This window comes from Rhinopithecus roxellana, chromosome 7 (genome assembly GCF_007565055.1).
Source record: "Rhinopithecus roxellana isolate Shanxi Qingling chromosome 7, ASM756505v1, whole genome shotgun sequence".
Lineage (NCBI taxonomy): Eukaryota > Metazoa > Chordata > Mammalia > Primates > Cercopithecidae > Rhinopithecus > Rhinopithecus roxellana.
In genome coordinates, this window is record NC_044555.1 from 22,504,335 (window position 1) to 22,519,590 (window position 15,256).

General features: G+C 40.4%; 1 protein-coding gene across 1 annotated transcript in view; it reads right to left on the reverse strand.

The window, feature by feature from the left end:
- The window catches only part of DGKK (diacylglycerol kinase kappa), a 113,723-nt gene that overhangs the window by 22,035 nt on the left and 76,432 nt on the right, over window positions 1–15,256 (reverse strand). The window contains exons 13-18 of the mRNA XM_030934435.1: window positions 15,123–15,214; window positions 14,145–14,244; window positions 10,927–11,155; window positions 9,312–9,416; window positions 8,761–8,857; window positions 7,103–7,210 (exon numbers count right to left, since the gene is read on the reverse strand). Of these exons, the coding sequence (XP_030790295.1) occupies window positions 7,103–7,210; window positions 8,761–8,857; window positions 9,312–9,416; window positions 10,927–11,155; window positions 14,145–14,244; window positions 15,123–15,214 (731 nt within the window). The remainder of the gene's footprint in view (window positions 1–7,102; window positions 7,211–8,760; window positions 8,858–9,311; window positions 9,417–10,926; window positions 11,156–14,144; window positions 14,245–15,122; window positions 15,215–15,256) is intronic.

Here is a 15,256-nt window from a genome sequence, read left to right on the forward strand (position 1 = left end):
CCATGCTCATGGATAGGAAGAATCAATATCGTGAAAATGGCCATACTCCCCAAGGTTATTTACAGATTCAATGCCATCCCCATCAAGCTACCAATGACTTTCTTCACAGAATTGGAAAAAAACTGCTTTAAAGTTCATATGGAACCAAAAAAGAGCCCGCATTGCCAAGACAATCCTAAGTCAAAAGGACAAAGCTGGAGGCGTCACGCTACCTGACTTCAAACTATACTACAAGGCTACAGTAACCAAAACAGCATGGTACTGGTACCAAAACAGAGCTATAGACCAATGGAACAGAACAGAGTCCTCAGAAATAATACCGCACATCTACAGCCATCTGATCTTTGACAAACCTGAGAGAAACAAGAAATGGGGAAAGGATTCCCTATTGAATAAATGGTGCTGGGAAAATTGGCTAGCCATAAGTAGAAAGCTGAAACTGGATCCTTTCCTTACCCCTTATACGAAGATTAATTCAAGATGGATTAGAGACTTAAATGTTAGACCTAATACCATAAAAACCCTAGAAGAAAATCTAGGTAGTACCATTCAGGACATAGGCATGGGCAAGGACTTCATGTCTAAAACACCAAAAGCAACGGCAGCAAAAGCAAAAATTGACAAATGGGATCTAATTAAACTAAAGAGCTTTTGCACAGCAAAAGAAACTACCATCAGAGTGAACAGGCAACCTACAGAATGGGAGAAAATTTTTGCAACCTACTCATCTGACAAAGGGCTAATATCCAGAATCTACAAAGAACTCAAACAAATATACGAGAAAAAAACAAACAACCCCATCAAAAAGTGGGGAAAGGATATGAACAGACATTTCTCAAAAGAAGATATTCATACAGCCAACAGACACATGAAAAAATGCTCATCATCACTGGCCATCAGAGAAATGCAAATCAAAACCACAATGAGATACCATCTCACACCAGTTAGAATGGCAATCATTAAGAAGTCAGGAAACAACAGGTGTTGGAGAGGATGTGGAGAAATAGGAACACTTTTACACTGTTGGTGGGATTGTAAACTAGTTCAACCATTATGGAAAACAGTATGGCAATTCCTCAAGGATCTAGAACTAGATGTACCATATGACCCAGCCATCCCACTACTGGGTATATACCCAAAGGATTATAAATTAGTCTACTACAAAGACACATGTACACGTATGTTTATTGCGGCACTATTCACAATAGCAAAGACTTGGAATCAACCCAAATGTCCATCTGTGACAGACTGGATTAAGAAAATGTGGCACATATACACCATGGAATACTATGCAGCCATAAAAAAGGATGAGTTTGCGTCCTTTGTAGGGACATGGATGCAGCTGGAAACCATCATTCTTAGCAAACTATCACAAGAACAGAAAACCAAACACCGCATGTTCTCACTCATAGGTGGGAACTGAACAATGAGATCACTTGGACTCGGGAAGGGGAACATCACACACTGGGGTCTATCATGGGGAGGGGGGAGGGGGGAGGAGGGAGGGATTGCATTGGGGAGTTATACATGATATAAATGATGAATTGATGGGTGCTGACGAGTTGATGGGTGCAGCACACCAACATGGCATAAGTTTACATATGTAACAAACCTGCACGTTATGCACATGTACCCTAGAACTTAAAGTATAATAAAAAAAAAGAAAAAAAAAAAAAAAAAAAAAAAAGAAACATGTGACTCTTAGAGTGCAATGTTTTTGAAGTAGCAACTTTTCTGGCAAAGTGAAGTACTTTTCCAAACACCAGATCCATATACCAAATGCTTAATTCAATGCCATGGAACAGATCTAAGCCTAGTAGGGAGATGTTAGAGGAACAGCCAGTGGAGAAAAATAGGAGACAGGAAAGGATATCAGGTGACTTCAGGTGGAGGTAGGGAGGACAGGGTCTTGCTGACTGTGGGATCTCTGATAGAAATAGGTGGGGTGCTTAAGATCACTAGAAAGGCTGGATATAGTTTACTTTGAGTTTGTAAAGTAGAGCCACAGAAATGAGCCGTCATCACATGGAATGAGTTTTGAAATGTCAGAAGGCTAGCACAAAATTACTGAGACACTGTTTAAACCATTCGTTCTCTGGGCACTTTGATGTTCTCATCTACAAAAATAGGAGTTTAGGTATATGAAAATGCACAATACCTAGAACAAACCAACTCTGAAAGAAAGAATAAAGTCGGGGACTTTCATCTCCCAATTTCAAAAATTACTGTAAAGCTACAGTTACCAAGATAGTGTGGTACTTGCAGAGGATAGACACATAAATAAATAGAACAGAAGTGAGAGTCCAAAAATAAACCCTTGCATTTGTGGTCAATTGATTTTTGACAAAGGTGCCAACACGATTCATTGGGGAAAGGAAAGCTGTTTTAAAACAAGGTGCTAGGAATGTAAAAGAACAGAAATTATAACAAACTGTCTCTCAGACCACAGTGCAATCAAACTAGAACTCAGGATTAAGAAACTCACTCAAAACCACTCAACTAAATGGAAATTGAACAACCTGCTCCTGAGTGACTACTGGGTACATAACGAAATGAAGGCAGAAATAAAGATGTTCTTTGAAACCAATGAGAACAAAGATACAACATACCAGAATCTCTGGGACACATTTACAGCATTGTGTAGAGGGAAATTTACAGCACTAAATGCCCACAAGAGAAAGCAGGAAAGATCTAAAATTGACACCCTAGAATCACAATTAAAAGAACTGGAGAAGCAAAAGCAAACACATTCAAAAGCTAGCAGAAGGCAAGAAATAACTAAGATCAGAGTAGAACTGAAGGAGATAGAGACACAAAAACCCTTCAAGAAATCAATGAATCCAGGAGCTGGTTTTTTGAAGTGATCAACAAAATTGATAGACTGCTAGCAAGACTAATAAAGAAGAAAAGAGAGAAGAATCAAAAGATGCAATACAAAATGATAAAGGGGATATCACCACCGATCCCACAGAAATACAAACTACCATCAGAGAATACTATAAACACCTCTACGCAAATAAACTAGAAAATCTAGAAGAAATGGATAAATTCCTGGACACATACACCCTCCCAAGACTAAACCAGGAAGAAGTTGAGTCCCTGAATAGACCAATAGCAGGCTCTGAAATTGAGGCAATAATTAATAGCCTACCAACCAAAAAAAGTCCAGGACCAGAGAGATTCACAGCCAAATTCTATCAGAGGTACAAGGAAGAGCTGGTACCATTCCTTCTGAAATTATTCCAATCAATAGAAAAAGAGGAAATCCTCCCTAACTCATTTTATGAGGCCAGCATCATCCTGATACCAAAGCCTGGCAGAGACACAACATAAAAAGACAATTTTAGACCAATATCCCTGATGAACATCGATGCAAAAATCCTCAATATAATACTGGCAAACCGAATCCAGCAGCACATCAAAAAGCTTATCCACCATGATCAAGTGGGCTTCATCCTTGGGATGCAAGGCTGGTTCAACATATGCAAATCAATAAATGTAATCCAGCATATAAACAGAACCAAAGACAAAAACCACATGATTATCTCAATAGATGCAGAAAAGGCCTTTGACAAAATTCAACAGACCTTCATGCTAGAAACCCTCAATAAATTCAGTATTGATGGGACATATCTCAAAATAATAAGAGCTATTTATGACAAACCCACAGCCAATATCATATTGAATGCACAAAAACTGGAAGCATTCCCTTTGACAACTGGCACAAGACAGGGATGCCCTCTCTCACCACTCCTATTCAACATAGTCCTGGAGTTTCTGGCCAGGGCAATCAAGCAGGAGAAAGAAATAAAGGGTATTCAATTAGGAAAAGAGGAAGTCAAATTGTCCCTGTTTGCAGATGACATGATTGTATATTTAGAAAACCCCATCGTCTCAGCCCCAAGTCTCCTTAAGCAGATAAACAACTTCAGCAAAGTCTCAGGATACAGAATCAACGTGCAAAAATCACAAGCATTCTTATACACCAAAAACAGACAAACAGAGAGCCAAATCATGAGTGAACTCCCATTCACAACTGCTTCAAAGAGAATAAAATACCTAGGAATCTAACTTACAAGGGATGTAAGGACCTCTTCAAGGAGAATTACAAACCACTGCTCAACAAAATAAAAGAGGACACAAACAAATGGAAGAACATTCCATGCTCATGGATAGGAAGAATCAATATCATGAAAATGACCATACTGCCCAAGGTAATTTATAGATTCAATGCCATCCCCATCAAGCTGCCAATGATTTTCTTCACAGAATTGGAAAAACTACCTTAAAGTTCATATGGAACCAAAAAAGAGCCCACATTGCCAAGACAATCCTAAGCCAAAAGAACAAAGCTGGAGGCATCACGCTACCTGACTTAAAACTATACTACAAGGCCACAGTAACCAAAACAGCATGGTACTGGTACCAAAACAGAGATACAGACTAATGGAACAGAACAGAGCCCTCAGAAATAATACCACACATCTACAACCATCTGATCTTTGACAAACCTGACAAAAACAAGAAATGGGGAAAGGATTCCCTATTGAATAAATGGTGCTGGGAAAACTGGCTAGCCATATGTAGAAAGCTGAAACTGGATCCCTTCCTTACACCTTATACAAAAATTAATTCAAGATGGATTAAAGACTTAAATGGTAAACCTAAAACCATAAAAACCCTAGAAGAAAACCTAGGCAATACCATTCAGGATATAGGCATGGGCAAGGACTTCATGTCTAAAACACCAAAAGCAATGGCAACAAAAGCCAAAATTGACAAATGGGATCTAATTAAACTAAAGAGCTTCTGCACAGCAAAAGAAACTACCATCAGAGTGAACAGGCAACCTACAGAATGGGAGAAATTTTTTTCAATCTACTCATCTGACAAAGGGCTAATATCTAGAATCTACAAAGAACTCAAACAAATTTTCAAGGAAAAAACAACCCCATCAAAAAGTGGGTGAAGGATATGAACAGACATTTCTCAAAAGAAGACATTTATGCAGCCAACAGACACATGAAAAAATGCTCATCATCACTGGCCATCAGAGTAATGCAAATCAAAACCACAATGAGATACCACTTCACACCAGTTAGAATGGCGATCATTAAAAAGTCAGGAAACAACAGGTGCTGGAGAGGATGTGGAGAAATAGGAACACTTTTACACTGTTGGTGGGATTGTAAACTAGTTCAACCATCGCGGAAGACAGTGTGGCAATTCCTCAAGGATCTAGAAATAAAAATACTATTTGACCTAGCCATCCCATTACTGGGTATATACCCAGAGGATTATAAATTGTGCTGCTATAAAGACACATGGACATGTATGTTTATTGCGGCACTATTCACAATAGCAAAGACTTGGAACCAACCCAAATGTCCATCAATGATAGACTGGATTAAGAGAATGTGGTACATATACACCATGGAATACTATGCAGCCATAAAAAAGGATGAGTTCGTGTCCTTTGTAGGGACATGGATGAAGCTGGAAACCATCATTCTCAGCAAACTATCGCAAGGGCAAAAAACCAAACACTGCATATTCTCACTCATAGGTGGGAATTGAACAATGTGAACACTTGGACTCAGGAAGGGGAACATCACACACCAGGGTCTGTCATTGGCTGAGGGGAGGAGAAAGGGATAGCATTAGGAGATGTACCTAGTGTAAATGACGAGTTAATGGGTGCAGCACACCAGCATGGCACATGTATACATATGTAACAAACCTGCACATTGTGCGCATGTACCCTAGAACTTAAAGTATTTTAAAAAAAAATGGTGCTAGGTCCGGGTGCAGTGACTCACACCTGTAATCCTAGCACTTTGGGAAGCCGAGGTGGGTGGATTGTCTGACCTCAGGAGTTCGAGACCAGCCTGGACAAAATGGTGAAACGCCTGTCTCTACTAAATTACAAAACCTTAGTCAGGCATGGTATCATGCACCTGTAATCCCAGCTACTTGGGAGGCTGAGGCAGGAGAATTGCTTGAACCCAGGAGGCAGAGGTTGCAGTGAGCCGAGATCATGCCACTGCACTCCAGCCTGGGCGACAGAGCAAGACTCCGTCTCCAGAAAAATAAAAAGATAAAAATAAATAAATAAAAATGGTGGTGAGATAATTAGATATCCACAGGCAAAAAGATAAACTTAGACTCTTACCTTAGACCCTCACACTATACGTAAAAATCAACTCCAAGTAGATCATACACGTAAATGTATTAATAAGAGTTAAAACAATCCAAACTTTAGAAGAAAACTTAGGAGCAAATTTTTAAGATCTTGGGTTAGGCAAAGATTTCTTACAGATGGCACCAAAAGCATGGTCCATAAAGAAGAAACTGATCAATTGGACTGTCTTAGAATTCAATACTTTTGTACTTCAAAGATACCACTAAGAAAATGAAAAGACCAGCAACAGACTGGGAAGAAATATTTGCAAATCACATATCTGACAAAGTTCTTGTTTCTCAGCCCAGGCCTGCTTTGAGAAAGAGGCTCTAGTGGCAGTGGCAAGGGTGGGGTGGGGTGGGGTATCATGCTTTTTACTTATAGCTTCAATGTACCACAAGAACTCTGAGACTGACTTAGGTCTTGTCTGAAGTATGAAAGTGCGAGAAGGTGCCATGCAGGCTAACACTGGATAGGGTACAATTAACGGGTCCAGGGGAACCAGGTTAGGAACACCAATAACAAATAGAGGGATATTTGATACTTTGCAACTTTGTCTAGTGAAAACAGATCTGAAGCCACTACTGAAACCTGGTTAAACTCTCACAGACAGAACAAAGATGGGCAGTTTGCTAAATTGAGTCAACATAATCTGTTCTCAGTAACAGTAACACAGGTAGCTGTGTTTACACAGAAATCCACAGGTCTGGATTTGAAGGCAGCTCCAAGCTTAGGATGCCAACGCAGTTATCCAACATTTGGCGCACACTGTTCTGCTAGACTAGTCTTGGGACAAATGCATTTTACTTCCAATGGGTCCCTTTCTTTCTGTTGCTTGTCTGAGAGGTAGAGAATGTAGGAATACGTATGTATATTGTGATAGTGTGTTTGCATGTAGGGACGGGAGTTTCTTTTCCTTACTTGTATTGCCCTGGGTGTTCATCTCTTCTGGTGTTGAAGTCCAGAGAAATTTTAGCATCCAGTCCAATTCCGAAGTAGTTGTTCATGACACATTTTTCTTTGAAGCGTCTGAAATTAATCAGAGAAGAGGACAGACATTGGTGCAAGAAAGAAGTGCCGCTATCATTGGGCGTGAAGATGAATCTGTATGATGGAAAACCATTGAGGGAAGGCCCCCTCCACACTGGGCACTAACTATAACATTTTTGAGAGGCACATGTAGATATCCTTTTGTGAGAACAACTAGCTGATTAGCTGTAAGAGGGAGTGCCTAGCCAGTTGGGAAGCTTCAGTGGGATTGGAACTCATAATAAAGAAGCAGCATTCATGATTTTAGTCATCTTCGGAGGCCTCATATATGAGTGGTCCATATTTTCTTCATATGCAGTATTAAGGGAAATACAGTCATTGGCTTATTCCTATAAAGAACTTTTGAATATCCTAGACACAAGCATGCCATGACAGTTAAGTCTGCACAACTGCTCTCAGTGATGTCTGACATCAAAGGGCAAAGTGACCACACATTTGGGAGGAAAGACTGACACAAGAGGGTAGATATGTCCATAACAAAAAAGCCAATTGTCCATCTAGGGTGCCAACATCAAAACCAGTGGTGTGCCATAGCCAGTTGGCACTAGCTCATGTAAACTGATTATGCATAGCTCTTTCCAACTCCGGATTCAATGGCATTGTATCAGTAATTTAAATAGGCCATGGTGGAAGGGTTTACACCATAAATGAATCAGGGCTTTCTCCCCCAAGAGAGCAGGTTGTTAAACACTTGCCAGTGCACTATTCATCAAAATTCATTAGGTAGATCCATGAGACCTCAGACATAAATTTGAGCCAATGGTGAAGTGTGGGGGCAAGAATGCGTGTTGGAGACAGGAATAAAAATTGTTTTCTTAAATTATTTAAGAAGACATAAATAATTGCTAACTGTGTCCTTTTGAGAAATTAAAATGGATACAGTTGAGCTGTTTAATCTTAGATTACTTTTTTATTCATTACTATACTGACCCTACATCTCTCACATGAGATTTGCCTCCCTTAGCCACAGTCCAGAGATTGGAGATTCTCTAACTAATGTCCAAGCTGATCTTCTTAATGGAACTCAGAATGAGTAAATGTGGCAGAACTTGGCTGCTGGGGATATTCTAAAGAGGGAGAACTGGTGAGACAGATGTCCTTAGATTTGTTGCCTAGTCCCCTAACTAATGACCATTTAGTTTTTAATATCTTCAACCTTTTACTGTTAAGGGCAACAGTGAAAAACAGCAAGTCCTCTGTAATAGCAACAACTAACATTTATTAATTGTTTATAATAATAACAATAATAACTGCAAACGCATGTAACACTTAATTATGGGTGCCAAGCACTACTCAGTGCAAGTACTTTTCATATATAAATGTAATAAATACGGCAAACCCATGATGCAAGTTCTACAATGGTCTTCATTTTACATATGAGAAAACTGTGGCTCACATTGGTTTAGTCACTTGTGTAGGTGACACAGCTAGTAAGTAAGAGAAAGGATTTGATTATGGAGATCCTGAGATTGTGCTCTTAACAAGAGAAAGAAAGAAGCCATTAAACGGGGATAGAGTTAAATACTTACATAGATTCAGGTGTAAAATATAAGTGATCCAAGTTAAGGTTGTCTAGGTCCTCACTTTTGAGAGAAGATATAGCAGACAAAGTGCCACGACGAGAACCTAGACACAACAGACATCACTTGGGTGTCGGATACAAACAAAAAAGCCCTTCCCCTCACTTGTATTTCACCCCATTTTCTCTGTGGAGGCAAGGTCAAGCTCAATGACTTTCCCCTAGATAATATTAAGGGTTCTCATTCCAAAGAGGGATCCTCTTGGATGGATAGGGACTTCCACTGAGAGAAGAATAAAGCTGGGCTGCTTGCTTGCTGGCAGTGAAAACAGCTTCAAATCTTGGATTTCATCAGGCCAACCTCTTCAGTGTTCCTAATGAGGTCATTACTCTGGACATTGGCATGGGATCTTATAGTGTGAGTTTCTGGGAAAGAGGGAGGGGTAACTGCTGCAGGAGTATGGCTAAAAGAGGATGCATAAAAAATACATATTTACTCTTTGGGAACTAAACAACAGTGACGAAGGCTAGAATAAGGGAAGAAGACAGAAAGATCCTTACGGCGTCGTGGGCTTGTCTGGTTAGTATCTTCTGGGTCATCTTCCAGGAAGAAAGTTGAACTAAAGTTCTTAACAGATATTGTCTGTCTGCTTTCCTCATCCAGAGCTATAGAGAAAAGTGGGAGGAAGGAAAGCAAAAAAGAAAGGAGGAAGGGAGGGAGGAAGGAAGGAGGGAGGAAGGAAAGAGGGAGAGAAGATGGAAGGAAAAAAAGATTAATTACACTTATTGAACATTTATTGAGCATCTATTTTGTTTAGTTAATGGGTAGATGATGGAGACTCCCATTTGACCATCACGTCTCCTCCATGATACTGTTTGTAGTCTCAGCTTACTTACAGTGTTGCTGTTTTTTCATACTCATGCCTGAGCTTTCTTTGTTTTACTGGTTACTCCTTTTTTCTGTCACCCAGTACATGTGGTTGTGAGTAGAAGTTTGTGGCTGTGGATTGGGGTATCAGCATGGGAAACCCTCTGCTCTTCTACCTCCATTCTATTAGGACTGTGCCACTCTTTCACTCGAATATCTCACTCCACATCTGGAACATTTGGGAAGTCTCTTTCCTTTCACCAGCCTATATGTTGTATAGCTGAGATGCTTAGTCTCAGCCTGTGTCAAAGCTCATAGGTTCAATCTCTACCCCTACCAGGGAGGTCTTTTTTTATCTCATAGCCACAAGCTACACCTCTAAATCTAACATATATGCTGATGGAGCAGACTGAGGGTTGGTTGTGACAGTTATGGCTACATCAGTTTAATCTGATCCCCACTGCTTGGAAACTAATTATAGAAATAGAGGCAAATTGACTGTTTAATCCTTCCACTGTGCAGAAGGGAGATTTTCTTTCTTTCTAGGAAACTTGGCTGAGATTGTACCTGAAGGTACCAAGGCAGGGCAAGGCACCATGACTAAAAGTCAAGGGCCAGCCAAACGGACTTTCTTGCTGCATGGGACTTCTGCTCAGTTCCAATAGCTTAGTTAGAATACACTCAGTCTTATACCACCTTCTGATCTGTTTCTCAAAGTATTGTGGGAAAGAAGTGGTCAGCCAAACATTCAATGAAGAAACTGAGGGAGTTGAAGAGTTTTCATTCTGAGTTGGGAAGTTTGCAGACTGTTGTGAGCTCTGGGCAATGGCAGTTATGCCAGAACTGTCAGGACCACTCTCAGGGCCCTTGTGCCTGATTAATGCTGTGCAACACATATGGAGATGAACACCATTTTCTTTCTAAAATAGTCATAGGCTCAGTGGTTGGAAAGAAACAGGAGCAGGAGGAAAAAAGTCTTATGGCTGGTGGTGGAAGCTGATAGAGCTTTGAACCAGGCTACTTAGCATCTATTAATATAATTATATAGGATGAGTGTCGGTTTCCAAAAATGAATAGCAGGAGTTGACTATCTGGGAGGGAGGAGGAGGCAAAGGGGCAGCTTAGCAGGACTGAGGCTTTTCAAATCAGTAGTCTGAATATTGACTTCGTACGCAATATGAATGCAGAATCTAGACAACTTTTTGTAGCAGAGTCAGATAGCAAACCTGGAGTCAGTGAGACCAGTAAACCATCCTCTGGAACTTTTTCTTTCCCCTACCTCAGTCACTACAACCCTGGCCACCTTACCTTGTTCAACTTGGAATATGATGAGTTTCAAGGATTTCTGGAGATTCTGGGCCTTTGTGGCCAGCTCCAACTTGCACTTGGCTATGTGGTCTATTTGAAGAACGAAGGGCTTCCTATCTGCCTTGCTGCTGTCTGCATATACTGTAGCACTTTTCTCAGAAGAAGTAGTTGCTGCCTCCTCAGCCAGGACATCGATCAGGACACTGAGCTTATCATACATTAAGTCACTCTAGATAGAAAGGAAGGAGACAGATGACATGATTGTATATTTAGAAAACCCCATCGTCTCAGCCCCAAATCTCCTTAAGCTGATAAGCAACTTCAGCAAAGTCTCAGGATACAAAATTAATGTGCAAAAATCACAAGCATTCTTATACACCAGTAACAGACAAGCAGAGAGCCAAATCAGGAATGAACTTCCATTCACAATTGCTTCAAAGAGAATAAAATACCTAGGAATCCAGCTTACAAGGGATGTAAAGGACCTCTTCAAGGAGAACTACAAACCACTGCTCAGTGAAATCAAAGAGGACACAAACAAATGGAAGAACATACCATGCTCATGGATAGGAAGAATCAATATCGTGAAAATGGCCATACTCCCCAAGGTTATTTATAGATTCAATGCCATCCCCATCAAGCTACCAATGAGTTTCTTCACAGAATTGGAAAAAACTGCTTTAAAGTTCATATGGAACCAAAAAAGAGCCCGCATTGCCAAGACAATCCTAAGTCAAAAGGACAAAGCTGGAGGCGTCACGCTACCTGACTTCAAACTATACTACAAGGCTACAGTAACCAAAACAGCATGGTACTGGTACCAAAACAGAGATATAGACCAATGGAACAGAACAGAGTCCTCAGAAATAATACCGCACATCTACAGCCATCTGATCTTTGACAAACCTGAGAGAAACAAGAAATGGGGAAAGGATTCCCTATTGAATAAATGGTGCTGGGAAAATTGGCTAGCCATAAGTAGAAAGCTGAAACTGGATCCTTTCCTTACCCCTTATACGAAGATTAATTCAAGATGGATTAGAGACTTAAATGTTAGACCTAATACCATAAAAACCCTAGAAGAAAATCTAGGTAGTACCATTCAGGACATAGGCATGGGCAAGGACTTCATGTCTAAAACACCAAAAGCAACGGCAGCAAAAGCAAAAATTGACAAATGGGATCTAATTAAACTAAAGAGCTTTTGCACAGCAAAAGAAACTACCATCAGAGTGAACAGGCAACCTACAGAATGGGAGAAAATTTTTGCAACCTACTCATCTGACAAAGGGCTAATATCCAGAATCTACAAAGAACTCAAACAAATATACGAGAAAAAAACAAACAACCCCATCAAAAAGTGGGGAAAGGATATGAACAGACATTTCTCAAAAGAAGATATTCATACAGCCAACAGACACATGAAAAAATGCTCATCATCAGTCGCCATCAGAGAAATGCAAATCAAAACCACAATGAGATACCATCTCACACCAGTTAGAATGGCAATCATTAAGAAGTCAGGAAACAACAGGTGTTGGAGAGGATGTGGAGAAATAGGAACACTTTTACACTGTTGGTGGGATTGTAAACTAGTTCAACCATTATGGAAAACAGTATGGCAATTCCTCAAGGATCTAGAACTAGATGTACCATATGACCCAGCCATCCCACTACTGGGTATATACCCAAAGGATTATAAATTATTCTACTACAAAGACACATGTACACGTATGTTTATTGCGGCACTATTCACAATAGCAAAGACTTGGAATCAACCCAAATGTCCATCTGTGACAGACTGGATTAAGAAAATGTGGCACATATCCACCATGGAATACTATGCAGCCATAAAAAAGGATGAGTTTGCGTCCTTTGTAGGGACATGGATGCAGCTGGAAACCATCATTCTTAGCAAACTATCACAAGAACAGAAAACCAAACACCGCATGTTCTCACTCATAGGTGGGAACTGAACAATGAGATCACTTGGACTCAGGAAGGGGATCATCACACACTGGGGCCTATCATGGGGAGGGGGGAGGGGGGAGGAGGGAGGGATTGCATTGGGGAGTTATACATGATATAAATGATGAATTGATGGGTGCTGACGAGTTGATGGGTGCAGCACACCAACATGGCATAAGTATACATATGTAACAAACCTGCACGTTATGCACATGTACCCTAGAACTTAAAGTATAATAAAAAAAATAATAATAATAAAATAAAAAAAATAAAAAAAAAAAAAAAAGAAAGGAAGGAGACAGGTCTTTGTTATGAGGGACCCATGCTTGAGAGGACAGAATGAGGAGTGGTGGTGATATGGGGAAGGGTAGGGAGGGGTAAGAGTTGTCCATAAATACTGAGCATAGAAAACCACATTTGGGAAGATGAAGTACTTAGAGAAAGAAGTAAGTGGGTAGATGTGATGAGATAACCAAAGTGTGTTAGGAGATCAAACCCATATCATTTGTTTCAGAGTGGCCCCATGCATCAGTGTATATAGCTGAGTCTTTCTTGTGTCAAACTGGCCTATAAAACAATGTGTAATATGCAAACTTGATGAAAGACAAACATTTCTGGATTTTTATGGGCATGCTCCTCTGGATATGCATGTGCCCCTGCTTAGGTGCTTGGTGTGTGTCTTTGTATGTGTGTAGTTTGGGGACCTACATCTGCTGTATGACTTAAGGCCATGATTCTTAGCTCCATCACTTAATAGTTTGTGATCTGAGACAAGTTTCTTAACTGCTTTGTGCCTCCATATTCTAGGGTAGTTGTGAGGATTGAATACATTAATACATCAAAAACAGAACAGTCTTCGACACAGAGCAAGTGTTATATATATAAATGTTGGCTACTGTTGTTAGAGAGGTGAATGTGAATGTATTTGTAGTGTGTATTCGTATGTACATACTTTCAAGCACGTTCTGGTGTACAGCCATGCACATACCTGCTTGATGTACACTTGTGTCTAGTTGTGAGCAGATGTTTGGCATGTACATGGTATGTGTGTATGCATGTAGAGGGCCATCCTTCATTTAGCAAAAGATGGAAGTTCAATGAGGTTGGACCTTCCTCATCAGTGAGGCTTAATAGCTGTTCCTCCTTTCCTTTCTTTTACAATTCCCAGTGAGAGGCATGTTTGTTTTTTATTAAAAAGGGGCTCCTGGCTGCTCCACAAAGAGTATAAGACAAAAGGAATGGAAACTTACTTTCAAAATCACAGACACTATTGCTGTATTGTTCTGTTTTATCTGACCCCAGGCCTTTACAATATCAATCACAAAATCTTCCACGGCTGAACACAGGAATCTAGAAAGATAAGATAGATGGCACAATGTTACATGAACCATGAGGCCCAGAGCCCTTCTCTCTTACGTCATCAGTCCCCATCTTCCTCCTGCTCCTCTCTCTCTTTCCTGATCTGTCCTCTCTCTCTCACCCTCTCCTCCCAACCTTTTTCTCTCTGCTTTTTTTTCTGTACATATTGTGAAATGTGTTCCATCCCCACTTTAGTCCAGTTTCACACCACTTCCCAAGTCAAGTACCTAAGAAAGCTTGACCAGCATTTCTTAGTACTAAATTCTGAATTTCTAGAAAAGAGAATTCACTTGGCCCAACTTGGGTCAGGTTTTCACCCAGGGTCAATCAGCTATGTTTCAAGGGCCCAGCTAATTTAGTACAAGCAATTATATTGGGAGAACTCTCCCTGTGGGAAGTTTTTCTCAAAGGAGAGTGTAGTTGACTGGGCAGGAGCCCCCTAAGAAGTTCCAGGAAGAACAAATGACCCACATATTTAGAAGGGGAAATGTGTTCCTCAGGTTATGAGAAAGCAGCTATAGGTAGATATTACAGAGACCTTTCTTGATGTAAAAGATGGAAAGCAAGGTGTCTATACTATAGGAAGCTATGCTATGTTCTTAAATGGTCCATAATATTGTGTTTCCCTACTATAATCCTCTTTCCAAATCTCTGGCTTGCAATTTTGACTTTTTGGAGCAGCAGACGACTTCACCTCAATGTCATCTTTCTTTCCTAAACTTTTCATTCAGGGGGCTTGAGTTGGGAGAAATCTGATTTGGGAACATAAACATATATTTTCCTTGGCCTCAACACGCCCAGCTATCAAAATGAGCCCCATGTCTGACCTGGGAACAGCCCCAAACGATGAGAGCCAAAGGAAGACTGACCTGGTTGCGATGATCATCTCTGTGGGGTACTTGGCCTTCAGGATTTTGTTCAACTCGGTGGCTGCAGATTCTAAGTGTTGGATGGCAGCAGCCTAGGGGTAAAAGGAGTTCTTAAGCCCTGGAATCTTAGTACA